Source organism: Olea europaea, chromosome 6 (assembly GCF_002742605.1).
Source record: "Olea europaea var. sylvestris chromosome 6, O_europaea_v1, whole genome shotgun sequence".
NCBI lineage: Eukaryota > Viridiplantae > Streptophyta > Magnoliopsida > Lamiales > Oleaceae > Olea > Olea europaea.
In genome coordinates, this window is record NC_036242.1 from 25,157,525 (window position 1) to 25,179,742 (window position 22,218).

The 22,218-nt window shown below is 33.8% G+C and overlaps 2 protein-coding genes across 3 annotated transcripts; one reads left to right on the forward strand and one right to left on the reverse strand.

Annotated features, from left to right (window-relative positions):
- Positions 1 to 4,772: 4,772 nt before the first annotated feature.
- LOC111396542 (probable calcium-binding protein CML15) lies at positions 4,773 to 5,584 on the forward strand. Its single transcript, XM_023022955.1, has one exon. It carries the CDS (start codon positions 4,840 to 4,842, stop codon positions 5,326 to 5,328), a length of 489 nt encoding a protein of 162 aa, XP_022878723.1. The 5' UTR covers positions 4,773 to 4,839; the 3' UTR covers positions 5,329 to 5,584.
- A 1,011-nt stretch (positions 5,585 to 6,595) lies between these two features.
- LOC111396249 (putative phospholipid-transporting ATPase 9) lies at positions 6,596 to 12,918 on the reverse strand. Of its 2 annotated transcripts, none has more exons than XM_023022620.1 (11): positions 12,098 to 12,918; positions 10,328 to 11,673; positions 9,821 to 9,931; positions 9,401 to 9,677; positions 9,211 to 9,299; positions 9,012 to 9,120; positions 8,612 to 8,815; positions 8,350 to 8,475; positions 8,155 to 8,253; positions 7,730 to 7,921; positions 6,596 to 7,527 (listed from the first exon to the last, which is right to left on the reverse strand). In XM_023022620.1, the coding sequence occupies exons 1-11, from the start codon at positions 12,488 to 12,490 to the stop codon at positions 6,868 to 6,870; spliced, it is 3,606 nt and encodes a 1,201-aa protein (XP_022878388.1). In that variant the 5' UTR covers positions 12,491 to 12,918; the 3' UTR covers positions 6,596 to 6,867. The 2 variants fall into 2 exon arrangements, with proteins under 2 accessions (XP_022878388.1, XP_022878389.1); XM_023022621.1 differs by having other exon boundaries at positions 12,333 to 12,427.
- Between the last annotated feature and the right edge of the window lie 9,300 nt (positions 12,919 to 22,218).

Sequence of the window (22,218 nt, forward strand, 5' to 3'; positions counted from 1 at the left end):
CTTCAGCCCAAAACCCTTTAGCCAAACTAGAACTAATAAGCATGCATATTACTTTATTCATTATAGTCCTGTTCATTCTCTCAGCTATCCCATTTTGCTGGGGTGTGTATTTCACAGTCCTATGCCTTAATATTCATTTCTGTTTCCAGAAATTATCAAATTCTATATTGGAGAACTCCAGCCTGTTATCAGTTCTTAGGGTTTTCAATTTCTTCTTCTCTAATTGATTTTCAACAATTTTCAGCTATGTTCTGAACTTCTGGAAGGTTTTAGATTTAGCCTTTAATGGATAAATCCAAACCTTCCTAGAGTAGTCATCTACAAGTGATAAAAAGTATTTACTTCCACCAAAAGTGGAGTGTTTTTCTGGACACCAAAGGTCAGCATGCACATAATCCAAGGGCCTATTGGTTCTGTATGAGCTAGATTAAAAACTAACGTTGTGAGACTTACCCAACACACAAGTCTCACAAAAGTTCACTGGCTCAATGTCATCTTTTCCAAGTAATTTTTGATTACTTAAAGATTTTAGCCCTTTATTTTCAATGTGTCCCATTCTATTGTGTCAAAGACTAGATTTGTTTTCATTAACAGTTAAAGCATTTGAATCAGGTGATATAACTGTTTCTCCCTCTAGATAATATAACCCATTCCTTTTAAGTCCTTTCATCACAACTAAAGAGCCCTTCATAATTTTTAGGTTTTTATTATCTAATTTGAAGATATATCCCTCATCTTCAAGTATCCCTAGTGAAATAAGGTTCCTTTTTAAATTTGGGACATATCTCACATTTCTTAAAGTTCTGACAATGCCATCAAACATTTTTATGACAATGTCACCTATGCCAATCACAGTTTGGGAATTATTATCACCCATATACACCTTTCCTGGTTCTATTTTTTTATAGTTATAAAACCATGTTTTTTCAGGACGCATATGAAAGGTATATACAATATCTAGGATCCAGTCTCTAATAGAGTTTTCAGCTAACACATTTAGTACAAGGAAGCTATCCAATTCTAACACTATGGCTGCATTATTCCGATCATTATTATTCTGATCTTTTAATTTCCTTTTCCAATCAAAGCAGTCCCTCTTAAAGTGTCTCAACTTCCCACAGTTATAACACTTCTTATTACTTCTATCTTTAGATTTAGATCTGCTTTTAGATCTCTCCTTCATTTTCTTGTTTTGAAAATTACATTCCTTCTTTTCAGTTCTTCCCCTTACAAATAGGCTCTCTTCTCTATAGTTGGTTCTGTTTTCTCTCCTAACTTCTAACACTCTTGACCTTAAAGCATCTATTACAATCGATTGTGTAAGAGTGTCCCTAGCATACTTTATGACATTCTTAACATCTTTGTAAGATTCAGGCAGTGAATTTAAAAGAATAACAGCCAAGTTCTCATCTTCAAATTTTTTATCATTGTGTGCTAAACTCTTAACTATAATACTAAAATCACTTAAATTGACTTCCAAATCCTTTCCTGTGTCCATTTTAAAACTAAATAGTTTTTCTAACAGATATATCTTGTTAGGAAGAGTTTTGGTTAAGAACAAACCATCAAAGGCAATCTACAAAGTTCTTGCAGTTTTAGAATCATCAACTTGTCTAACCACATTATCAGATAAATGCAGGATTATAGAACTATAGGCAATCTCATTCATTTCTTCAATTTCGTTAGGTTTTGCTTTTAACTCATCAGAAAAAGTTGCAGAATCATCGAGGGCTTTTGCAACCCTCTGTTGGACCAAAATGACCCTCATTTTCTGCTTCCCTATTGAGTAGTCCCCCTTTCCATCGAATTGAGACAATTCAACCTTCGAACCCATTACAGATTCTGTAAAAGGGTGGACATTACTCATGGATACAACAGAAAAGGTTTTTGAAAATAATTTGTTTTAAGTAATTTCAAGAAAACCAATAAACAGTTTTAAGAAATCCAAAAATATTCAGTAACAATTTTTCAGAGATTGAGTTAAGTACAGCAGATATTTGACAGTAAGTTTATATATCAAGAACGGATAGATATATTACAAATTTCAGTCAGATATCCCAAAAATGCAAGGTAGATTTTATAACTAGATCACAGGTAAGTTGATAGACAATTATTTTCAGTTAACTAGATAAAGAACAGCATGCTTCATGAAATCTAATATATCATGATTAACCCATGTAAAACCAGTTTCAATCAAAATAATGGTCAGATCATACTAGTTCTGCAGTGTTTATTTCATACATACAAAGCATTCAACAAGCCCAGCCAGTTAACTCGAACCACAAACCAATGTCACCTTCCAAAGAAAATCAAACAAATCAGTGACTGTTATTGCCAAAAGACGAAATATCGAAAAACGAAATGAAAAGAGTAATTAAACCGCCCTTTTGTGCAGATCTAAAAAATCGATCTACACTGTTCTAAAAGAAACCCAAGAAATAACCCAGTATGGATTTGTACAGTTTATACCGAACCGAACCTAGAAGCCAGAAGGCTCTGATACCAATTTGTGAAGATTTTCGGTTGATTTGTACAATTAAACAGCAGTAAAAACGCAACACACAAATATGAAAGAAAAATAACAACACAAGAACACCAAGTTGTTGACCCAGTTCAGCCGCAAATAGGCTTAATCTGGGGAGCTCAGGGACAGCCCGTTCCACTATGGCACAATCGACCTTCCAAAAGAGCAAGAGTACATCAAGAACCACCAGAACCCACAGTTTTAGTCACCGATCTAAAGATCTCGTGAAACACACGCGCACGAAATCAACCAAATGTATAGGAGTTTTAGAGTACAAGATCAGCTACTCTTTCAAGCCTGATCATTAACCCAAAACATAAACTCCATAACCAGATCGCAAAAACTATACATTGAGGGAATGATTTTACAAACTCAGAAAGGAAGAACTCGAAGAACCAGAGAGAGACGCTAGAGAAGAGAGAGAGAGAGAAGAATCTAGAATTAACCCCAAAAGTCACGAGACTTTTGGTTAAGTTGGAAGGTCACATCCCAAGGGGTGATCTCAACCGTTGGTTTGATCCAATGGTCCAAAACCGGTCTCAACTAGCACAATCCAAGTGAGTATCATGTATCCAATAGTCAAGTGCCAATTAGGCAAAGTTTTTCCAAATAAGTTGAAGCCTTAATTGACAAAAGTAGCACTCTTTTTAGAGTGTTTTGAGAAGCATCAATTTTTCACAAACCAATTAATGTTATTAATCTTAACGGAAAATTGTTTGAGATTTTCAAAATTGTACGCATCATTCCTTGCTGTACACCTATTCAAACTATTATCACCTGAGCTACCTAATTGCAGTGTCTCAATCAATCTTTTGGAGGTCTGTATAGTTTAAAATTAACAAGCATCATGTTAATGGCATAAAACTTACCCTTGTTTGCCGAATAATCATTTTTCTAAAATTTATTGAACCAGAATTTGATAGAGAAATTTTTGAAACATGAATTCAAGTAAAACACAATGTAACTGTGTGCAAAAATAGGAGAGGAGTCAGCCACTTGTGGTTTATTTTGGTAAAAACTAGTTAATTTTGTCATTATGAGTGACAAATCAAACATGTTGCCTCTGTTTGCTTTAGCTAAAAGAGTTGACAAAAATATAAATAAAAGTCAACAAATTTTAATCACACTTTTCATGAGAATTTACAACTTTTTATCAAATTTTCAATTACACGTTCCATCAATATTTGAACCTCCAATCAATTAGGTGAATGTTCTAAAATAGTGTTCTAGAAAACGTAAAGTATATTTAGGGGTTTTACAAACCTAAACGAGGCTAGAGTAAGTCTAGATGAAGCATAGGCATAAAAAACATAGAGCATGACAAGGCAGTAAGGTCAAGCTTCACGTCTAGACGAGCATCATAGAACAATGCTCTAAAATATGTTTCGTAGAGATATTTTCGATAGAATTAGATTTTTAACGGCAAATGGATAGAACTAAGCTGCTACAAATACAAAGTTTGAGGACTTTGTATGCATAACTAAAGGTTGAAGGAATATTTGAAATATAAATTAATTATTGTTGGTCTATAAGTCATTTTAAAAGATTCATTTTCTCTATAGTTGTGATTTAAAAGATGAATATACTATTATTGGTCATGATATATACATTGACCCACTCTATATTGGAATCATTCTGCCAAGACTGATTAAAAACAAGAAGTCAATGAGAAAGAATTTACCAAAATTAGAATAAGTCACATTCACATGGCTTGTAAATTATACACGTATCAACAATTCAATTTCAATGACCACAATATTTAATGGGAAAATTTTATTTTGTCTCTGACTTATTACCCATTTAAGAATTTGATCTTCAAACTCTAGAAAAGAGTAAATTAATCCAAAACCTTTCACTGTAGTTGCAAAATCAGTTTCTAATTAAAAGAATTCGTTCCAAACTTTTCTTAAATATCCCATGACCCTCGAAAAATTATGTCTCACTTCAAAATTTATGGGTGCTAGCTCAAGTTAGGAAGAAACACATAGCTTCGTATAATAGAGCATATAGGGACTAACTACCTTCTTAACAAAATGTGACTAATTGTAAAATATACTAAAAGTTTGGCAATCAAATTGCTCCATTTTAAAGCTTGGTGATCAATTTGTTACTAGGAGAATAGATCAGGGACCAATTGTGAAATTATTCAACTCAATTTCTTGTTGACGCAGCACGATTTCAAAGACTTTTGGATCATTCAATGTTAAAAAGAGGCAGAACCCCACATCATTAAACAGACCAACACAAAGTTTAACCAAAAAAACATTAATTTTTCTCTCTGTTCTTTCTTCTATCTTTCTATTGCACCAGAAGAGATGATGGCCAAAATTCATTATGATCAGCTTCAACAACTCAAGGAGATATTCAATCGGTTTGATATGGACCAGGACGGCAGCCTTACGCTGCTCGAGCTAGCCGCCCTCCTCCGATCCCTCGGCCTTAAACCAGGTGGTGATCAAGTCCATGTCCTGTCGGCTAAAATTGATTCCAATGGAAATCGCTCCGTAGAATTCGATGAATTGGTGGATGCCATATTGCCTGACTTGAATGAGGAGGTTTTGCTCAACCAGGAGCAATTAATGGAGGTTTTCCGGTCGTTTGATCGCGATGGAAATGGCTATATAACCGCAGCCGAGTTGGCTGGTTCAATGGCGAAAATGGGACACCCCTTGACATATCGTGAGCTGACCCAGATGATGCAAGAAGCAGACATGAATGGCGATGGTGTCATAAGTTTCAATGAGTTTGCTAGCATCCTCGGAAAAAAATCTGCTGGCGAATACCTTGGACTTACTGTGTCCTAGCTAGGACATGTCGAGCCTTTTCATCGACTCCACAAAATTAGACGAGATAGCTAGATAAATACAAGGATCATTGACTTTGTTAATCGTAAAATTCTGATTGAATACTATGTTAACAACGTCTGTCAATTCGTTTCCATAGGAAATGGCGTCAGAATCTATCCAGAGATCCATTTCAAAATCTACATTGTTCTTTTGATAATTAGTTGAGAAGAATTATTTTATAATCAAATGTTTTACCATTCTTTCTTGGTGGAAACTTAATGTTCATAACAAGACAATTAACTTGAACGTATCTGGAGGAAAAATTAATATTCTGATAATAAATTGCGGGCATGTGGATTCTTTAGTACAAGAAAAAGACATCTCACCTCTCGGCTGATTAGATCTTGTTTTGCTAATTGGACAGATTCTTATATTATCATTGTCTTTATATGAACGTTGATTTGGAAAATTTTGCCCTAAGAGCTGTACAAGCTTATAACCTCCTCATGTGAGGGGGTTGTACCTCTTACTGTACACAAGAAGCACAGTCCCGTTGATTTGAACGTGTCCGAGGAGAGTTTTCAGATATTTGTTGGATTTTGTTGATATTCAATGAGTCCGGGCTATGACATTTGGCTAAAATAAACTTTAATTTCATAGTCTTTGGCCGAGGATTGAAATAGGAGACTAAATTCCACAAGATGGAACCCAAAATTAGTAGCTCAACACAATCACTTGTGATGGCTCGTTTATGCATTGTTTGGCCATTTGTTGTTACCCTAATTCTTGCCTTAAACCCATACATGGGTTACCCTCTTCGCTTGTCAAAACCGTGACCTACGATTGGTGCAATTGAGAGAATTTTGAAGGCAGCTGTTCTTTCTTTTTCTCTGTGAAAACCGTGGTCATTGAACTTCCTTTCTTTCCCTCTCCTTCCTTGTGAGTTAATCTTTTGTGGATTTGAGTCCTTTGTGGGCTAAGAAACAAGAGGCAACACAATTATTTTGGATTTGAGATTCAATTGTTGGAGTAACCTCGAGGTTGATCAAACTGAGCCTGCTTTGCATCGTTATTGAAAATCATTTAAGAGCTATTTTGATCAACATCCATATGAGATCAAATTTATTGAAAAAAAAAAAAATACTTAAAAGAATAAGACCAGCAAAATGACTTGTTTGCATTGCATTCTTCAACAGCCGCCTAATCAAATAAATAGACAAGTACATTGCGCCTAAGAATCAAGGCAAATACAACAGCAAAAAGTAAATAATAGAAATCTAAGATATATAGAAAATCCCTGATTTTATTCTTGCAACTCATCCATAATTATGGATATTTCTCTCTGCATGAAAATATGTTATTGTACAAGATACAAAATTGAAAGAATAAATATGGATACTGCACTTGTACCCTAATGACAATAATACATCTGAATCAATAAATTTTTACAGACCTTTTTGTTCATCTAGGCATACACTCTTGCGTAGAACCAGTCCCCAAAATCATTTACAACGGGAAGAGTACTAAATCTAGAAACAAAGGGAACATACATAATATTTATCTGTGATCTGGAATTCTATTATTCGATGGATTTGTTCGTGCTGATGAATTCAATGGATTTGTTCGTGCCAATGAACGAGCAGTAAATCCCACAGTTATGGGTCGTATAGATCTCTGCCTCACCATATGGCAGTATTCAGGGTCATCTGCCCGACCCTCATATCTTATCCACTGGATCATCCCGTGGTACATGGGGAAGAATCTCATCTGAATTGTGTTGAAAACAAAATATGGTATCAGAGTCGAGATAACCACGAAGAGTGTGACTATATAGAAAGAAGGTGTTGGGGCAAGAGATTCAACGAAGACTTTGTATGCAGTCGTGGAAATGCTTGGAGGCATAGCCCCATAGGCCAAGAGGAAAAGATACCAAAGAGCAATTCCACCCCAGATAACGATATGCTGGATTAAGGTGAAGTAACTGATGGCAAGTGCCATCTGGCAGTTCACAACCCAGACAACACAGGTGTACATGGTAGCCCCGAAAATTTGGAACTCAGCGATTTTTCCGTCCTTACTGAAGGCCTGCGGATTTAGTGCTCTTTTGCAGAAGAAAAAGATGATGATGGCACTACAAAGCCCATTGATAATCCATGCAATTATACGCCGCCAGCTGAACAGGACATTTTGCACACCTTCTTGGTACAGCAAGGGAAACTGTCATATGAAAACGAACAAAAAGTGAGGAAAAGGTGAGCATTCTTGTAAGTTGGGGGGCGCATCAAGACAGTAATAAATTCAGCTAGTTATTTAGAATTTTTATCAGATAAAAATCCTGCAATAAGCAACAGGCCAGAGAAAACATCCTATACTGTTTTGAACTTTGTTCCAGATTCCAATCTACTGACTAATAGCATACCTTTAGACAAAATCTGGCAGACACATCCTGGTCAAAAACCCCCATGGCAAGTACTGGCAGTGATGTGAAGAACACGTTGTAAAGGGACAAAAACCAGTCATTGTAAGCAGGTTGTCCAGAGAACGATGCATATGCCTCGTACAGGAAAACTGTGAAACCAAATGTGACATTCTTGTAGAAGAAGTAGCATATCTGCAGAAAAAGGCATATAGTATCAATATACGCCATATGATGGCCATTGTAATTGGATGAACTTTTAAATCATAAACATTTTCCTGATATTCACTGTGAAAGATGAAGCAATCCAAGTTTCAAATGATTCTTGTCTTGTAATTTTAAGACTATTATTTAATGCAACAAAGATAGAAACAACTTATTTAAGCAGGACATAAATGTCTGATAAAATCAACGACGAAGTGATATACCATTGAAGATATCCTTCTATAACACCAATGTCCATGAACCAAAAGTAAGCGCTCCAAAAATCTGAACTGAGCAATTGCAATATCACTTGACATGACTGCCTGATATGTGCATAGGAAAGATACAAAAAGTGAGGCAAACCATAGTAAATAGAATAAGTTTTCTGATTAATGAACAGTGCACAAGTAGCTTTTTACCTGCATTCCTTCAACACCACTTATTCCAATTCCAATGTCTGCTTCTTGAAGCATTCCTACATCATTCGCTCCATCACCAATTGCCAAAGCTGTCTTCTGAGTTCCTTCTTTAACTAGTCTTGTTACCTGTAGGATTAAAAAGAACTTTACGGATTGAATAGAAATTTCAAAATATGAAAAAGAGAATTTGATATAGAAAGTTATACATATGATACAAGGCCAACACCCAGACTCAATTGAAGCTAATAGGATATAAACTCACCAATGCCTTCTGTTTTGGTGATGAACGGCAGCATATTACAGATGCACAGCCAATAGCAAGTCCAAGAAATAATTTTTTGACGTCTTCTTCTAATGCATATGCAAGAGATTTCCCATCAATGATCAAGGCAAATGCCTCTGAGCTTTCTGTAGAAACCTCAGCCTTCCTTTCAGTGATCTGTTGGAGAACACTTTCCTTCGAAGCCTAATGAAGAACAAAAATAAGGAATCTTTCAACTCAAATTATTCAACAATCATGGTTGATGGAAAGAATTATAGTTTTAGCGCAATCAGAGTCATACAAGCAGTTGTTCATATATCATAAAAAGGTTCTTAGTAGCTAGGCAATTCTCACTTTTGTCGTTAAAATTGAAAGTTTAAAATGCAGGACATTGATTTACCTTGGCAATTGCATCCTTTTCTCCCGTTTTCTCAAGTGCAGTGATCTCTGGCTTCTCTAAGTTTATGATTATCTGTTTCATTCCTTGTCTGAGTAAGCTACAGGCATAGCTGGAGAATTGATTTTTACTGTCAGGAATCTCTGGAAAACCAAATATAGCCTCAAATTAGCTGATATTAGAAATTGTACAAAGAGCATACCCAATATTAATAGCTGTTTCCATCTGATCTCCAGTCAAAACCCATATTTTAATTCCTGCCTGTGCAAGCTTGTCGATGCATTCAGGAACCTGCCAGGAACGACATTAGACAAACAAAATCAGTGTCCATCTTGCAATTTATCAAGAATAGTGTGTTTCTTCTGCACGAAAATCATAAAGTATAAACCCACCCCCTGTTGGAGCTTGTCCTCAACAGCTGTTGCACCAAGAAGAATCAAATCTTTTTCCACTTCTTCTGTTGCTTCATCAATCAACGCATCACGGTCTGCACTAACTGAGTTTTTGGCCTCTGAAAACTTTTCATTGAATACCTCGTATTCTTCTTCGCTAAGTTCCCGATAAGCAAGTATCAAGGTCCTCAAGCCAGCATCAGCATACTCATGTATATGTTCTCTGGTTTCCACTTCATATTCCCTTCCATTATTTGAAAGCCTCTCAAACATGACACTACAAAAAAGCCAAAAAAAGAACAGTGTAGGAATAGAGTTAAAGACAGAACAGAAATAAGGGCTTAGGAATCAACTGAAATCCAAGATAATGAACTGATAAAAGATGTGAATTGTAATTCAGTAAGTTACACACAAACCAACCTGTCAGCACCTTTGCTGAGTAATAAAAGCTTTCCATCCTCATCTCTTACTATCACAGACATTCGCTTTCTTGTACTGTTGAACTCTAAAACATTTAACAGTTTGTATGTCCTGCATCAGCAGAAATTAATTTTACAATATGGTCAAAATGTTGCTAAATCAATATATGTATATGCCTTAATATTATATTTTTTGAACCCAAACATGAGACTGAGAGTCCTCCTGGTATTGAAGCGTGTGTTACACAGTATATTTTATGCTTATTCTAAAGAATTTTTTTTACAATCATTGCAAGCTTGTAATAAGGATGCTGTAAGATGAAATCAGCTCAATCAAATTATAGTCTAGTTTATGTGAACTTCCAGATGATTGGTTATTCATAGTTCTTGTAACGAGGTGCAAGGGAGAGAGTTTTCACGTACGCAAGAAGCAACATCTGTGTAAAGAAGCTTATCCAAGTAACAGACATTACAGAAAATAAAATGCAGAGACACGCAAGATGCTTACCTTTCAACTCTTTTGCCTGATACAGGATCCAATTCATTCACTGAAACGCTTGTTTGAGTTCTTTTGAAGAATTCAAAGCCAACCTCTCTTGCTGCAATAACAAAAGCAGCCTCATCAGGTGACTCAGCTTCATAAAATACTTTACTCGTGTCTTCATCCACATCAGGTATGACAGTATGACAGATTGCCAGTAAGCGAAAGAACTTCTGAATGACGTCTGAATGGGGCTGATTTACCCAGTTTCCATTCATGATCCTTTCATCATCAAAATTAAAACCTTTGATGGATGACTTTTTATTTCTATCTTCTGGATCCTCAACATATTCTTCTCCATTTACCAACAGTGGAGACCCCGTTCTTTTAGCCATTGCCTTCTCAACTTCCGTGAAACCATGTCCATAAGGAATGCCGGCCACAGAGCATTTAATAAACTCCATTGAGTTGCAGGTCAATGTGCCCGTCTTGTCAGAAAGAACCGTATCAACTTGGCCAAGTTCCTCATTCAAATTCGAGGTGCGGGCATGTGCTGGTTTGTCAGTTTCCTCATGGTACATATGAATATCTTGATTGATAAAGATGCTCTGAAGAACTTTAACAATTTCTATTGACACATACAAAGATATTGGAATCAAGTAGCTGTATAGCAACATAGCTGTCAGAAAGTGATATATTGCTGCAATTGGGGCTCGATCTGGATCAAAGAATATATCAGCCCTTTCGGGTCTAAGATACCACCTTTTATGTCCACCTTCTAAGTCATCTTTGGTTACAATACCAAAGTAAACTGATCCAACAAAAGCCATCACAAATAAAACACCAAATAAGAAGTAGATAATCTTATCCATTTTCCTCTCAATTTGGCTTCTCTTGGATGGAGGATCCGTCGAGTTCTGAATAACCTTCGTGTCATGACCGGTGAAGATAACAACTCCATATATGTAGTCCGTGTTCCGCAGTTTAGAGTCTCGAAGTAGCAGTTGTTGAGGAGAAAGAGAATGTTGTTGTTCTTCAAGTTCCATACTTCCAACAAAACTGTACAAATTAGCATTAGGATCTTCACATCTAATAATAGCCTGAAAATCTTTAAGACCCTCATCTTCATTCAAGGATGAAGTTACTTCTAGTGCTTGTTTGAGTTTCAAATTCGTTTCCCCATCAAGGTTCATTGTCTCAACATAGCAGACAGCATCTTCGTAACTAGATGAAAGCAAAACTATATCTGACGGAAAAAATTCATCCTTCTCCACCTTAACAATGTTACCGACTCTTAGATTCTTCCATTCATTATGTTCGAAAACTCCACCACCCTGATGCACCTTGACCTTTCTATTATTCATCTCAATATCCTGAAATTTTCATAAGCATCATTATAAAACTAAAAGTAACAATTGGCTAAAAGAGCATATACAACACTAAAAACCCCAAATCCATTTGAGAAATACTTTATGGAAGAAAAAATTAAATAAAAAATTGAAGGCGTAGTATTATCAAAATTCCTTAAGTTGCCGCTGAGAAGATAGAGTTCAGCAAGTACTCAAAATCCTTTCTTTCAATCGAATAACTGTCAAAAAGAAAAACCTTCATAAGCCATCTAATCATTTGGTTTTTCTGAATAATCTGAACACTCCAAAACTGTCCAACAAGTCCCAAATTACTTCCACAAATTACAAAATCAAAAAGAACAAATCAAAAAGGCTCTAACATATTCTGTAAATGGTAACCCAGTTACTATAAATAAACAAAGAAATAACAAGATCAGCATCACAATACCTGTTGCATTCGCCGCCAGTCTTCTATACCTTCTTTCACCATAGTAGCCCCAATAACAATAATTAGAGGAATAATGGCACTTACAGCGGAATAAGGTGCAAGTGATGTGAAGGATAAGATGCCAGTTACAAGGAAGTAAAAATTAGCTACTCTCCTAAACTGCTCAAACAGAGATTTGGGCAGGAAAGTTGCAGCAGTATACTTAGTTGTCCTAACATAATTATTTGCATAATACCTATGACTTGACTCCACACGATCTGGTTCATTAACATACACTACTCTTGAGAAACCCGGTCCACCAATTCTTGCATTATCATCTTTTGATGTTCCTTTCCCGCGTTTGAATGAGTAGATCTTGCTGAAATGCAGTCTCCCTTTTCTACAATTTTCCATTTCTCTTCAAACTTCCAAAAATCTTGGCCTTTCGTATTACAATAATAAATTCTGACGACTGCAACTTCTTCAATAACCCCAAAAATTCCCACAAAAACTAAAATTTCGCTCCACCAACCAAACAATAAACCAATATTTTACAGGGAACAGAAGAAACCCAGTAGTCAAAAGAACCAAGAAGCAGGAAACTCAAAGAAAGGAAGAATGACTATAAGGGTATGTGAAAATGAAAGGCACCCACAATCCAGCTGGTTCAATATACCCCAGTGCCTCAAGAAGCACAGTGGCCCAGAAACAGAAGACTGATAGTCCTATAGACACGCAAAAAATTAGATGAAAAACAAATAATAGTGAATTATAATTCTATATAAATATGTATACATAAATACATAGATAAGATGTGGAGAATGAGGACGGGAAATGTGTGAAGAATTATTCAAAAATTTGGTTTTTCATATGGAATAAAAGCTTTGAACATTGACTTGGATCCCTCTCTCTCTCAATTTTTGACCTTCGTAAATAGTGGATTTACTGTTTGTACTTTATCGTTGGTTCAAAGAAACTTTCAAACCCAACAACTATTCGTAAAATAACCCCTTAATAATTTTCATTTTTAATTTGTCACACATATCTATCGGTAATAATGAAAATTTCAAAGGGTGCTAAGGTGGGTGTGAGGGAGGAGAACAACAAGCCAAGAAAAGAAAAAAAGGTGTAAAAAAAGGGCTTTTTTAGAAGTTTCAATCTATTCACACTCAATTCTGGGGAAAACATTTCTGTGTCTTTTCTAATTCTCTTTAACTAATTAAGCTTCCAGAACACCGATTTACATTAATCTATGAATAATATTTCCATTCCATTTTTCTTTTTCTTATTTTAAACCACACAATCTTCCATAAAATAATATTATACGTAAATCGAAAACATTTCTTTCTTTTTCAACCACTCTTTTTTATAAAAAATATTATTCCCCTTATTTTCATTTTCAGGTAATGGGCATCAAACAGGGGCTTAGACTAATAAGCCACTTAAAATAATTTTACTATTTTCGAACTTAGCCCGACATGCTCTTGCATTCTTATGAATTCTTTATTTAGGATTCAAAGGGACGAAATCTTTTACACGCCCTTAAAATTTAATCAAGTATAAATTTTCGCGATCTACGATTGCGCTACATATAATGTCTTTATATAATAATTTGCATACACATAATACGATGAAATATGATTTGATCAGAATTTCTACGTCAAAAAAAAAAATAAAAAAAATTCACTCTTTCTTTGACATCTTATTTGTATATAAATCATTATTTAATCGTTTATTTATAAATAACGTTATTCTAATAATAATGGAACCCCAAGAATAATGAATTAAAAAATATCTGAAGTTCTATAAGACTAATGAAAGATATTCATTGAAATTGACATTTATGCCTACAGGTGTTAGAATTGGGTTGTGATGCCAGGGGTTGTTTGGGATTTCCCACTAGAATTATAGATGCCACTTTAATGTACAAAATTATAATATATTAATTTAGGCCATAAAGTCGAACCCACATTCCAATTAATTAAAAACAAGTTCAAAAATTAATTATGATAATTAATAAGCAATTTAAACTGGACAAGATCGATAATCAGTTGACCAAAATAAAAAATTTAATAATTAGAATAACACCTACACGAAGGCAGATTATTTTATTTATTTAATTATAGTTTGAAGTATCGAACGTTGATTAACTAAACCAACTGAACCCACTTATATGTTTGCTTTTTTTTTTTTTTAAATATAAGAAAAATCAAAATCAAAAAATAAATTCTAATCTCATAATTATATCTCGATTCCATCTAATCTATGATGTTGTCGGTAAGCAATTGCACTTGGGATTTCTTTTCTCAAATTCATTATATTATACTTATAATTTTTCTCTATTTAGGCAGTCAAACTATATAATTCATAATAAAAAATAATAATTAAGTATTCTGCTGATCCGTCTCTATTAATCTAATTCTATTGGTTATTCAATAGTTCTTGTAATATTAAATTATTTGGTTATTTTTAGTTCTTGTAATCTAAGTGAGTCCAAAATTCAGACAAAATTTTTTTTTTTAATTCAATTTTGACTATAAGTCTAAACCGACTAATCGAACCAAACCAGATTTAAGAGTTAGAGTTGATTGATTTGGGCTGAAATTCGTCCAAATCGACTAATTTGATTTTGATTTTGGGTGAGAGTTGAATCGACTCAAACCAAATCGTGCCCAAAACTACTAATATAATGTTTATAGGCTAAATGAAAATAACAAAAAATGTAACTCGTTTAAACTTATCTATGTAGAGACTTACTACATGAGGCCAGCTGGCTCCTTGGTATTACCAGGGCCGAATGTGGCCCTGGTAAACAAGATTAATCCGGCTATGTACAGGTTTTGATTTTCTATTATTTATCTTAATAAAATTAATCTTTACAATCGAATATTAAAATTCAGTATGATATTAAAGATAAAAAATATCAACAAGTATGTCGAGTCATTTAATGCTCAAATAAGCAATGAATGCCATGAATTCATGGTCATGGGAAATCTTAGAATGGAATTAAAATTTCTTGATATATATTACGGTATTAGGTTGGTTGCAGTAGTGTAAAATATAGGGTTTTTTTCCACGGACTATCTGGCAGAATGGAGGCACAACCTCCTTGTTCGTTCGATGAAGCTGGTTGGTCATATATTTATAAGAATCATGTTATAATGATATCATCATTGAAATAATGGTTAACGTAATATCACACATCACTTCATTATTATATTGTTTTAAACACAGTCGGCTCTTTCATCCAATCACATCTTGCCAACTAATATTATGTCGTTCCATCTGTCAATCACTTTCTGTCAAAGTAACATAAGCTATATTTAGCCTCGTTTGATTCTTATCCTTTGACCACAAAAATGAAAAATATGATCGTTATTCATTATATCAAACTATCATATTTGACTATTTATCTCTTGTGAATCTCGTAACGACTATATTTTTTATTCTTATTTTATAAAAATGGATACTAAACTGAGCCTTATAAATGTAAATGGTTGTATGCAGTGCAAAACTATAATAATAATAATAATAATAATAATAATAATAATAATAATAATATTCTTATTATTATTATTATTATTTTGTTAGTACAATTGTACTTGATAATGTACCTTAGCCAGCACATGTTGCGTGGATTACATCCACATAATTGGGCCCTTACAGCAAACCATAGTTTATTTATTTATTTCTTTTTTTAAAAAAAATAATAAATTAAATTGGCAAACAACTCAAATTCTTGCATTTTATGATTTGATTAGGGTTTAGTTCTAATTTAACTTTAACTCTTGAATCCCTGCTTAGGGATCTAGTCGAATAGATGAAGATCCATTTTGTAGAGTTATATAGACACTACATTAGACTTAGTTAAGAATTAAAAATAATATTTAAAGATTATCTATTATATATGAAATAAATAGGTTATATTTGATCCTTTAGATAAGAAGGCAATTTTGACCCAAAACAAGCTTAAAACTTGTCATTTTCATGTTCGGTTTCTAATTCAAATGATTGATTCTATTATACTAGGTCATTGTGCCATCATCCTAGTTCCCAGTTGGTGCAAACTTAGATGAACTTTTACGATTAATTGAGTTAAAATAATTAAAGCTCAATAGCCTCAAAAATAAGATTTTGATGATCGTCAAGTAGAATGATTTCTTGCTCTTTGAGATTGGTCGAATAGTTCAGGGCAGAGCCCATTAAGGACTAGTGCAAGCTCAGGTCTGCATTGAACTTTTGGGCCTAACCCAATAATATATATATATATATATATATATATAGTATTACCCCACCACTACCAAATGCCCAGCCTAAGAGAAACACGAAATGACTAATGGAATATATCTCAATCTGTCACAAGTATGCATTCTACCATTCATTTGCCGATTTACAAGAGTGAGACAAACAGATGAAGGCAGTGTACGGCCATGCATGAGCATCTCTCTGTCTTCTCTTGAGCCCTTGACATAGTGATATCAATGCCACCTTCCTTCTGTCGACATCAAGGGCAGCGCAACAGCGATTCCTTTTTGGAATAAGAAGGCATGAACCACTTACTATTGAACCGTGAATTTGATGCAAACCACGCAGTAATAGTAGTTACGAAACTCACATAAGATTGAATCACAATTCAAGAAAGCTAAAATCTCGATTTGAAGCTTGACCCGATAAATTATTGAATTAAAAATCCAACACAATCGTCGACAATATGCTGATCCAGTGGTTTTTTGATAAATTCGACTAGTTTGAGCGCCTTAAATATTGAAAATATTTAATAAATTCTGTTCAATTAAGAACATGATAGAAAGTGAAACATTTCACATTTTGATTAATTCTCAAAAATTAATCTGTTTATTGTACAATGAATGAGCCTTTTATAGACATAAAATGAATTCCTAATCAAAATAAAATTCTAATTCTAAAGACAAATTCAAATAAATTAGAAGACTACAAAACAAATTTAAATAAAATAAAATACTACATATAACAAAAATACCCTTACATTGATTCAACACATAAAAACGCAAAAATGGACCCCCTAAACAATCGGTTTTGACCCCCAAAGTTTGATACAATCATCTGACAAACTTGTGTAGAATCAAAAGACGTTTTCAGATTGTACTCATGGGTGAAAATTCGACAATCAAGCAGAATGTTATATGCATTTTTGTACATTCTTTACGTTTTTGCACATACTTCGTATTAATTCTATTTTCTAATTAGTTAAGGATCATCTCTTCTAATTGATCCGTATCAATTCAGAATATGCAATGGATCCTTATTAGCTTACTCTCCATGATTCTCATCAGAATTGGTGAAGAAGAAGAAGTGTGAGTTGAATGACCAATTAATCTTTAACTTGAGTCTTGTGTTTTAATTTGAAATCGTGTATCAATTTTGTGATTCTTATGAGATTCATTTGCAGGCAGAACTCGGAAGCTATTGGAGCTTGGAGTTAATTGGATGCCGCACCTGCGGCTGAGGACAAGTGAATTTAATTAGATGTTTTGGTAAGGTTAGACACAAGCTGCTGATTTAAAGCCAATTGGATGTTGTGCACTAAATTAAGCAAGTGAAGGTAATTGGATGTTCATGTTGTGCTTGGAGTTTTGTGAATTGCAGTCTGCAGACTTAGAGTAGAGGGTAGATGGAGTCCAGAGTATTTTGCTTGATTTTGCTTGATAGGCTGATTTGGGCTTAACTTGTTTTTAATCGAGAGTATCACTTGTTTTTACTTGATATCAAATGAAGAGATTCTTTCAAAGAAAATCAATTGTAGAAAATGTTGATTGAGAGAGATCGAATAAAGTGGATTTTGGTGTTTCACAACTTCCAACTAATCCCTATCTTAAGATACCAATTTTGGATTTCAATGCTAACATCCCAAATCAAGTTCGAAGAGCATATATGCTAAAGGTCCTTGTCAATCTATTTATTCCTCAGATTTGATGCCCTGCTGGGCAAATTTCATGACCTTCTTCCATCAACTTCTTTTCATGTGTCTGCTGTTTGAATGTATGACTGGCAATATTTATACCATGTGTCTTGCCAGGTTTTGCCTTCTTCTGTGGTGAATGTTGCAATCTTATAAGCTTCTTTGCTGTTTCTTTTTCTACACAGTGTGACCATAAAGTGAAATATAATTGCTCTTTTTCCACATATTTGCAGGTTGGGATTCCAATATTTGTTACAGGGGGTGCATAGATATTGAGAGAGTAGTAAGCTAACAAAAAATAATTCATTTGTAATGTTGATCGCAACCACTGAGTGCATTCTTGAATCATAAATTTTTTAGGCTAGTGGAGTGATTATTGGTGAAGAAGCAAAGTAATTGGCAGAATAACTTGTTTTTGATTAATATCAATCATTCTCTTTGAAACAACAGATATATCTTTCGATCTTACAGAGATTGTTGTAATTTCTGCAAGTGTAAAATCAATATCAGATATCCCAAGAACCCTCGAATATTTGGTAATTCGCTATTGCTCCAAATATTATAAAGAAATCCTTTAGCTTTATGCATAATAAATGAAGAAAACTATTGTTTGTTGAACTAGAGGAAAAGCAAGGGGTTTGCATTGCAGCATATAAGGCAGATGAGTTCCCTGAACTTTTGATAGAAAAACAAGTGGCTGAAAGGTCGATTAAATTGTGCCCGCATTGAAAGAATTTCTCGGCTCCTCCCCCAGAATAGTCCTCTATCCAAATTGAGGTTTAGCCACAGGTTCATGAAGTGGACTCCCAATCTGAGGCCATAGGACAATGAGGTGATACTTTTCTCACTAAAAAATCGACAGAAATTACTACATTTACAAATGGCCAAGATCGGAGATGGGGTACAATGATTACCCATCCAATCAACATCTAGGTCATGACAACTTAGAGTCGAATGCTAGGCAATAGTTAATGTTTATCATGCCATACTATATAAACGTACAATAAGAAATGTCACAAAAAGTGTTTGAGTATCTAAAGTCTCCATGCATATCACAGTTACATAATAGTAAACATACTAAATATAATCTCGGATCTACATCGACTTCGCTATTTTTGACATTGGAGTATCTAAAACTACTACACCGTCCATCCGTACTTGCGGTTGTCTAGATTTATCTTTCTTTATTTTCCTTTTTGGCTACATCAACTTGAAAAAATAAAAAAATTATCAAAAAAAGGTTTGACAAAAACAAATTTCATATTTCATATTATTCATTTTCCATCAAAGCATTTTTAGAATCACCCTCTACTCGTCGATCAAAAAAAGTTCTATAAACAAATATATAATTAGAATAAAACTTAAATGCGAAGGACAAAGCCAATGTGGTACAATTACATGAAATCAACAGCCATAATCTAAACTAGAATGATAAATATCGTGAAAGAAAAATAAGTCAATCTCTAATTATATTTGGTGTAAATTATGTACTTATTTTAGCCATTATGAGTCAAAATCAAGAGACCTCGTATTAATTTTAAATGGGTTTTGATATTCTAACAGGGACCGTGACAGGCCCCTATCACAATAGGAAAACTCATTTTAAATTTCTACGTCTACCCACGACACGTTGATTTTGAAAACTTTCAATTGACTGCACCTTTTAATCTTTAGTCTATAATTTGGTTTTCCGTCAATTTTCACACATTTCTTGTTGTTATGCCAAACAATAAATGTAGAAAATAATGTGAATTTGTATGTTTCTCAAATTTTCTATAGAAATTTCTCTAATCTTCTTTGTTTTAAAATTAAATCAAACTCAAGTCTAAAACATAGTTTCGCATTTCATACTACGTTATATCGGAAGGAAGATTATATCATACCGTATTAAATAAATAAAAAAAGAAGTCAAACATCTTATTTAATATATTGTCAAGTCCAATTTACTACTTCTTATTAAACAGGCACAATATATATAAATTTCGAATTATTTAGATTGCGGTTGGTTTTCATTTTCATTTTCAAAACGATTTTTAATTTTTCTTGAAAACGGTCCGTTTTCCGCGTTTTGGGATTTTTCGACATTTATAACTGAAAACGCCGAAAACGATAAAAAGTTGTTTTGCGTTTTTAGTTATAAATTTTAACTCGTTTCAATAATGAGTTTTCGAAAACGACGGACCAAACGCGTTTTTCACATTTTCAAAAACGGAAAAGGAAAAATGGGCCGAAAACGACAAATCAACCACGACCTTAGAAATCAACATGATAGCAACAAATTAGACTTTATTTCTAATCGACTATACGGGTCATTAGCGAATAAATGAAAAATGAAAAATGAATGACACACGTTTTTAGTGTTGGGTGGCATGGGAAAAGGAATATCCCAAAAAGAAATGCCAAATGCCCTAAAAGCGCGAATTGTCTGACAACGACAAAATGCGATTTTACTTATTCTGGTCATTTTCATCTTTTCGTGTCCAAACTCTAAATATATAATAAATAATCTTTAGAATATCCCATGCCAATCCATGGAGGTCCACTTGGCAATATTGTTTCCACGTTTTGTTCTTTACCAATTCCTTCCGAATAACTACAAAAAGAAAAACATTATTGGGTTATAAAGTATTTATTGATTAATGGCTCGAAGATGATTGATACGGCAAGAAAGTAAAGAATTAAGTTTTTGGAATCTTGATTTCAATCATCATCTTCTTAGACAATAATCTTTGCAACTAATGCTAGAAATTGAGAAAATTATGTTGTAAAATAACATAATTTTTTTTTATAGAATATAAATTTATTTAATTTTGCCTAAATCAAATAAAGGGCCAACATCGATATTGTGCAGCCTACTTAAAAAAAGATTTAAAAAAAATAATAATAATGATAAACATACATAAACTCTAATACTATGGATAAAAATATAATGAAATCTCGACCCAAGCAAATGCAATGGAGGCACCATAAATGATGGTAGAGCAGTCGATCAACCACCTTCAGAGGCGGTCTATTAACCACGACTTGAGAGGAGACAATTAATACCATGTACCTTGTGTGATGGGTCCAGAGCCCTACTTTCCGATTCTATCATAACAGTGAGGTAGTCATGCATCGATTCACCTTGATTTTTAGAGTATGGGAGTGTGCTTATAAAGAATCTCGGAGTAAGAGAAACATGGACGCCATCTGCCTACAAATACATCTCGAAAGATATTATGGCAAAATGATGAACTTTTAGTGAAATCTTTACTTTCACAAAACTCTATTGTATTTTTAGACCACGTTTCTTCTCCAAATCTTACTGTCATGTCGAAGGTTAAATGGCAAAGAAAGACCCTACCTCATTCTCATAGGTAACAAAGTTGCAAAGGAAGACTTCCCCTACGCTACCATGCACTGTACTACCCCACACTATTTGAAAACCCTAATACTTGAAGAATGTGTGATCAATATTTAAAAAGCCTAGTGGTTTTTTTTTCTTTATTTATTGATTATACATATAAAATCCTGATCTGTTGCCCTTTGTGGGCTTGACAGAATAAAAAACTTTACATTGTTGACATGGTAAGAAAGAATCATAACTAAGGTTCTCTCGCCACATCAACTCTGAATTTTTTTTTATCCCGTCTACCAAAAGCAGGAGATCAATTCTATATACATATATTCACACGATTATGATGCCTTTCAAAACTTTTATTTACAATTCGAACGTGGAGATCACTTAATTATAACAAAGGATGGATTACAGTAAAATATCAAGTATAATCATGATTTTTAATATTCATCTTGTATTTTTTAACACGAAAGGTATGTTTCCATGACTAATAGATTGATATTTTAAACTCGAAAAATACGTTTACTTGATCAATAGATTAGTTGACAGTACAAGCTATTTATAGTTCACACGCCAATGTTACTCCAATTAACTTTTAAGGTCCGTTTGATTGCAAAGATAGAATTTGGGTGAAAAGAAAACGAATTTCAGGGAATTAAATTGCCTAAAAATTATTTTTCTGAGAATTCTAAATTATTGTGTTTGATTAGTATAATTTTTCACGTGAAAAATGTTGAAATAAAAGTATTTTTTGGTGTTCGTTTAGTTTTGTTTTACATGAAAATTATTAATTAAAGGGATATATTTGACTAGTATTGGGGATGAAATTTGTTTTCATTGTCAAAAAAAATAAATAAAAATTATCTA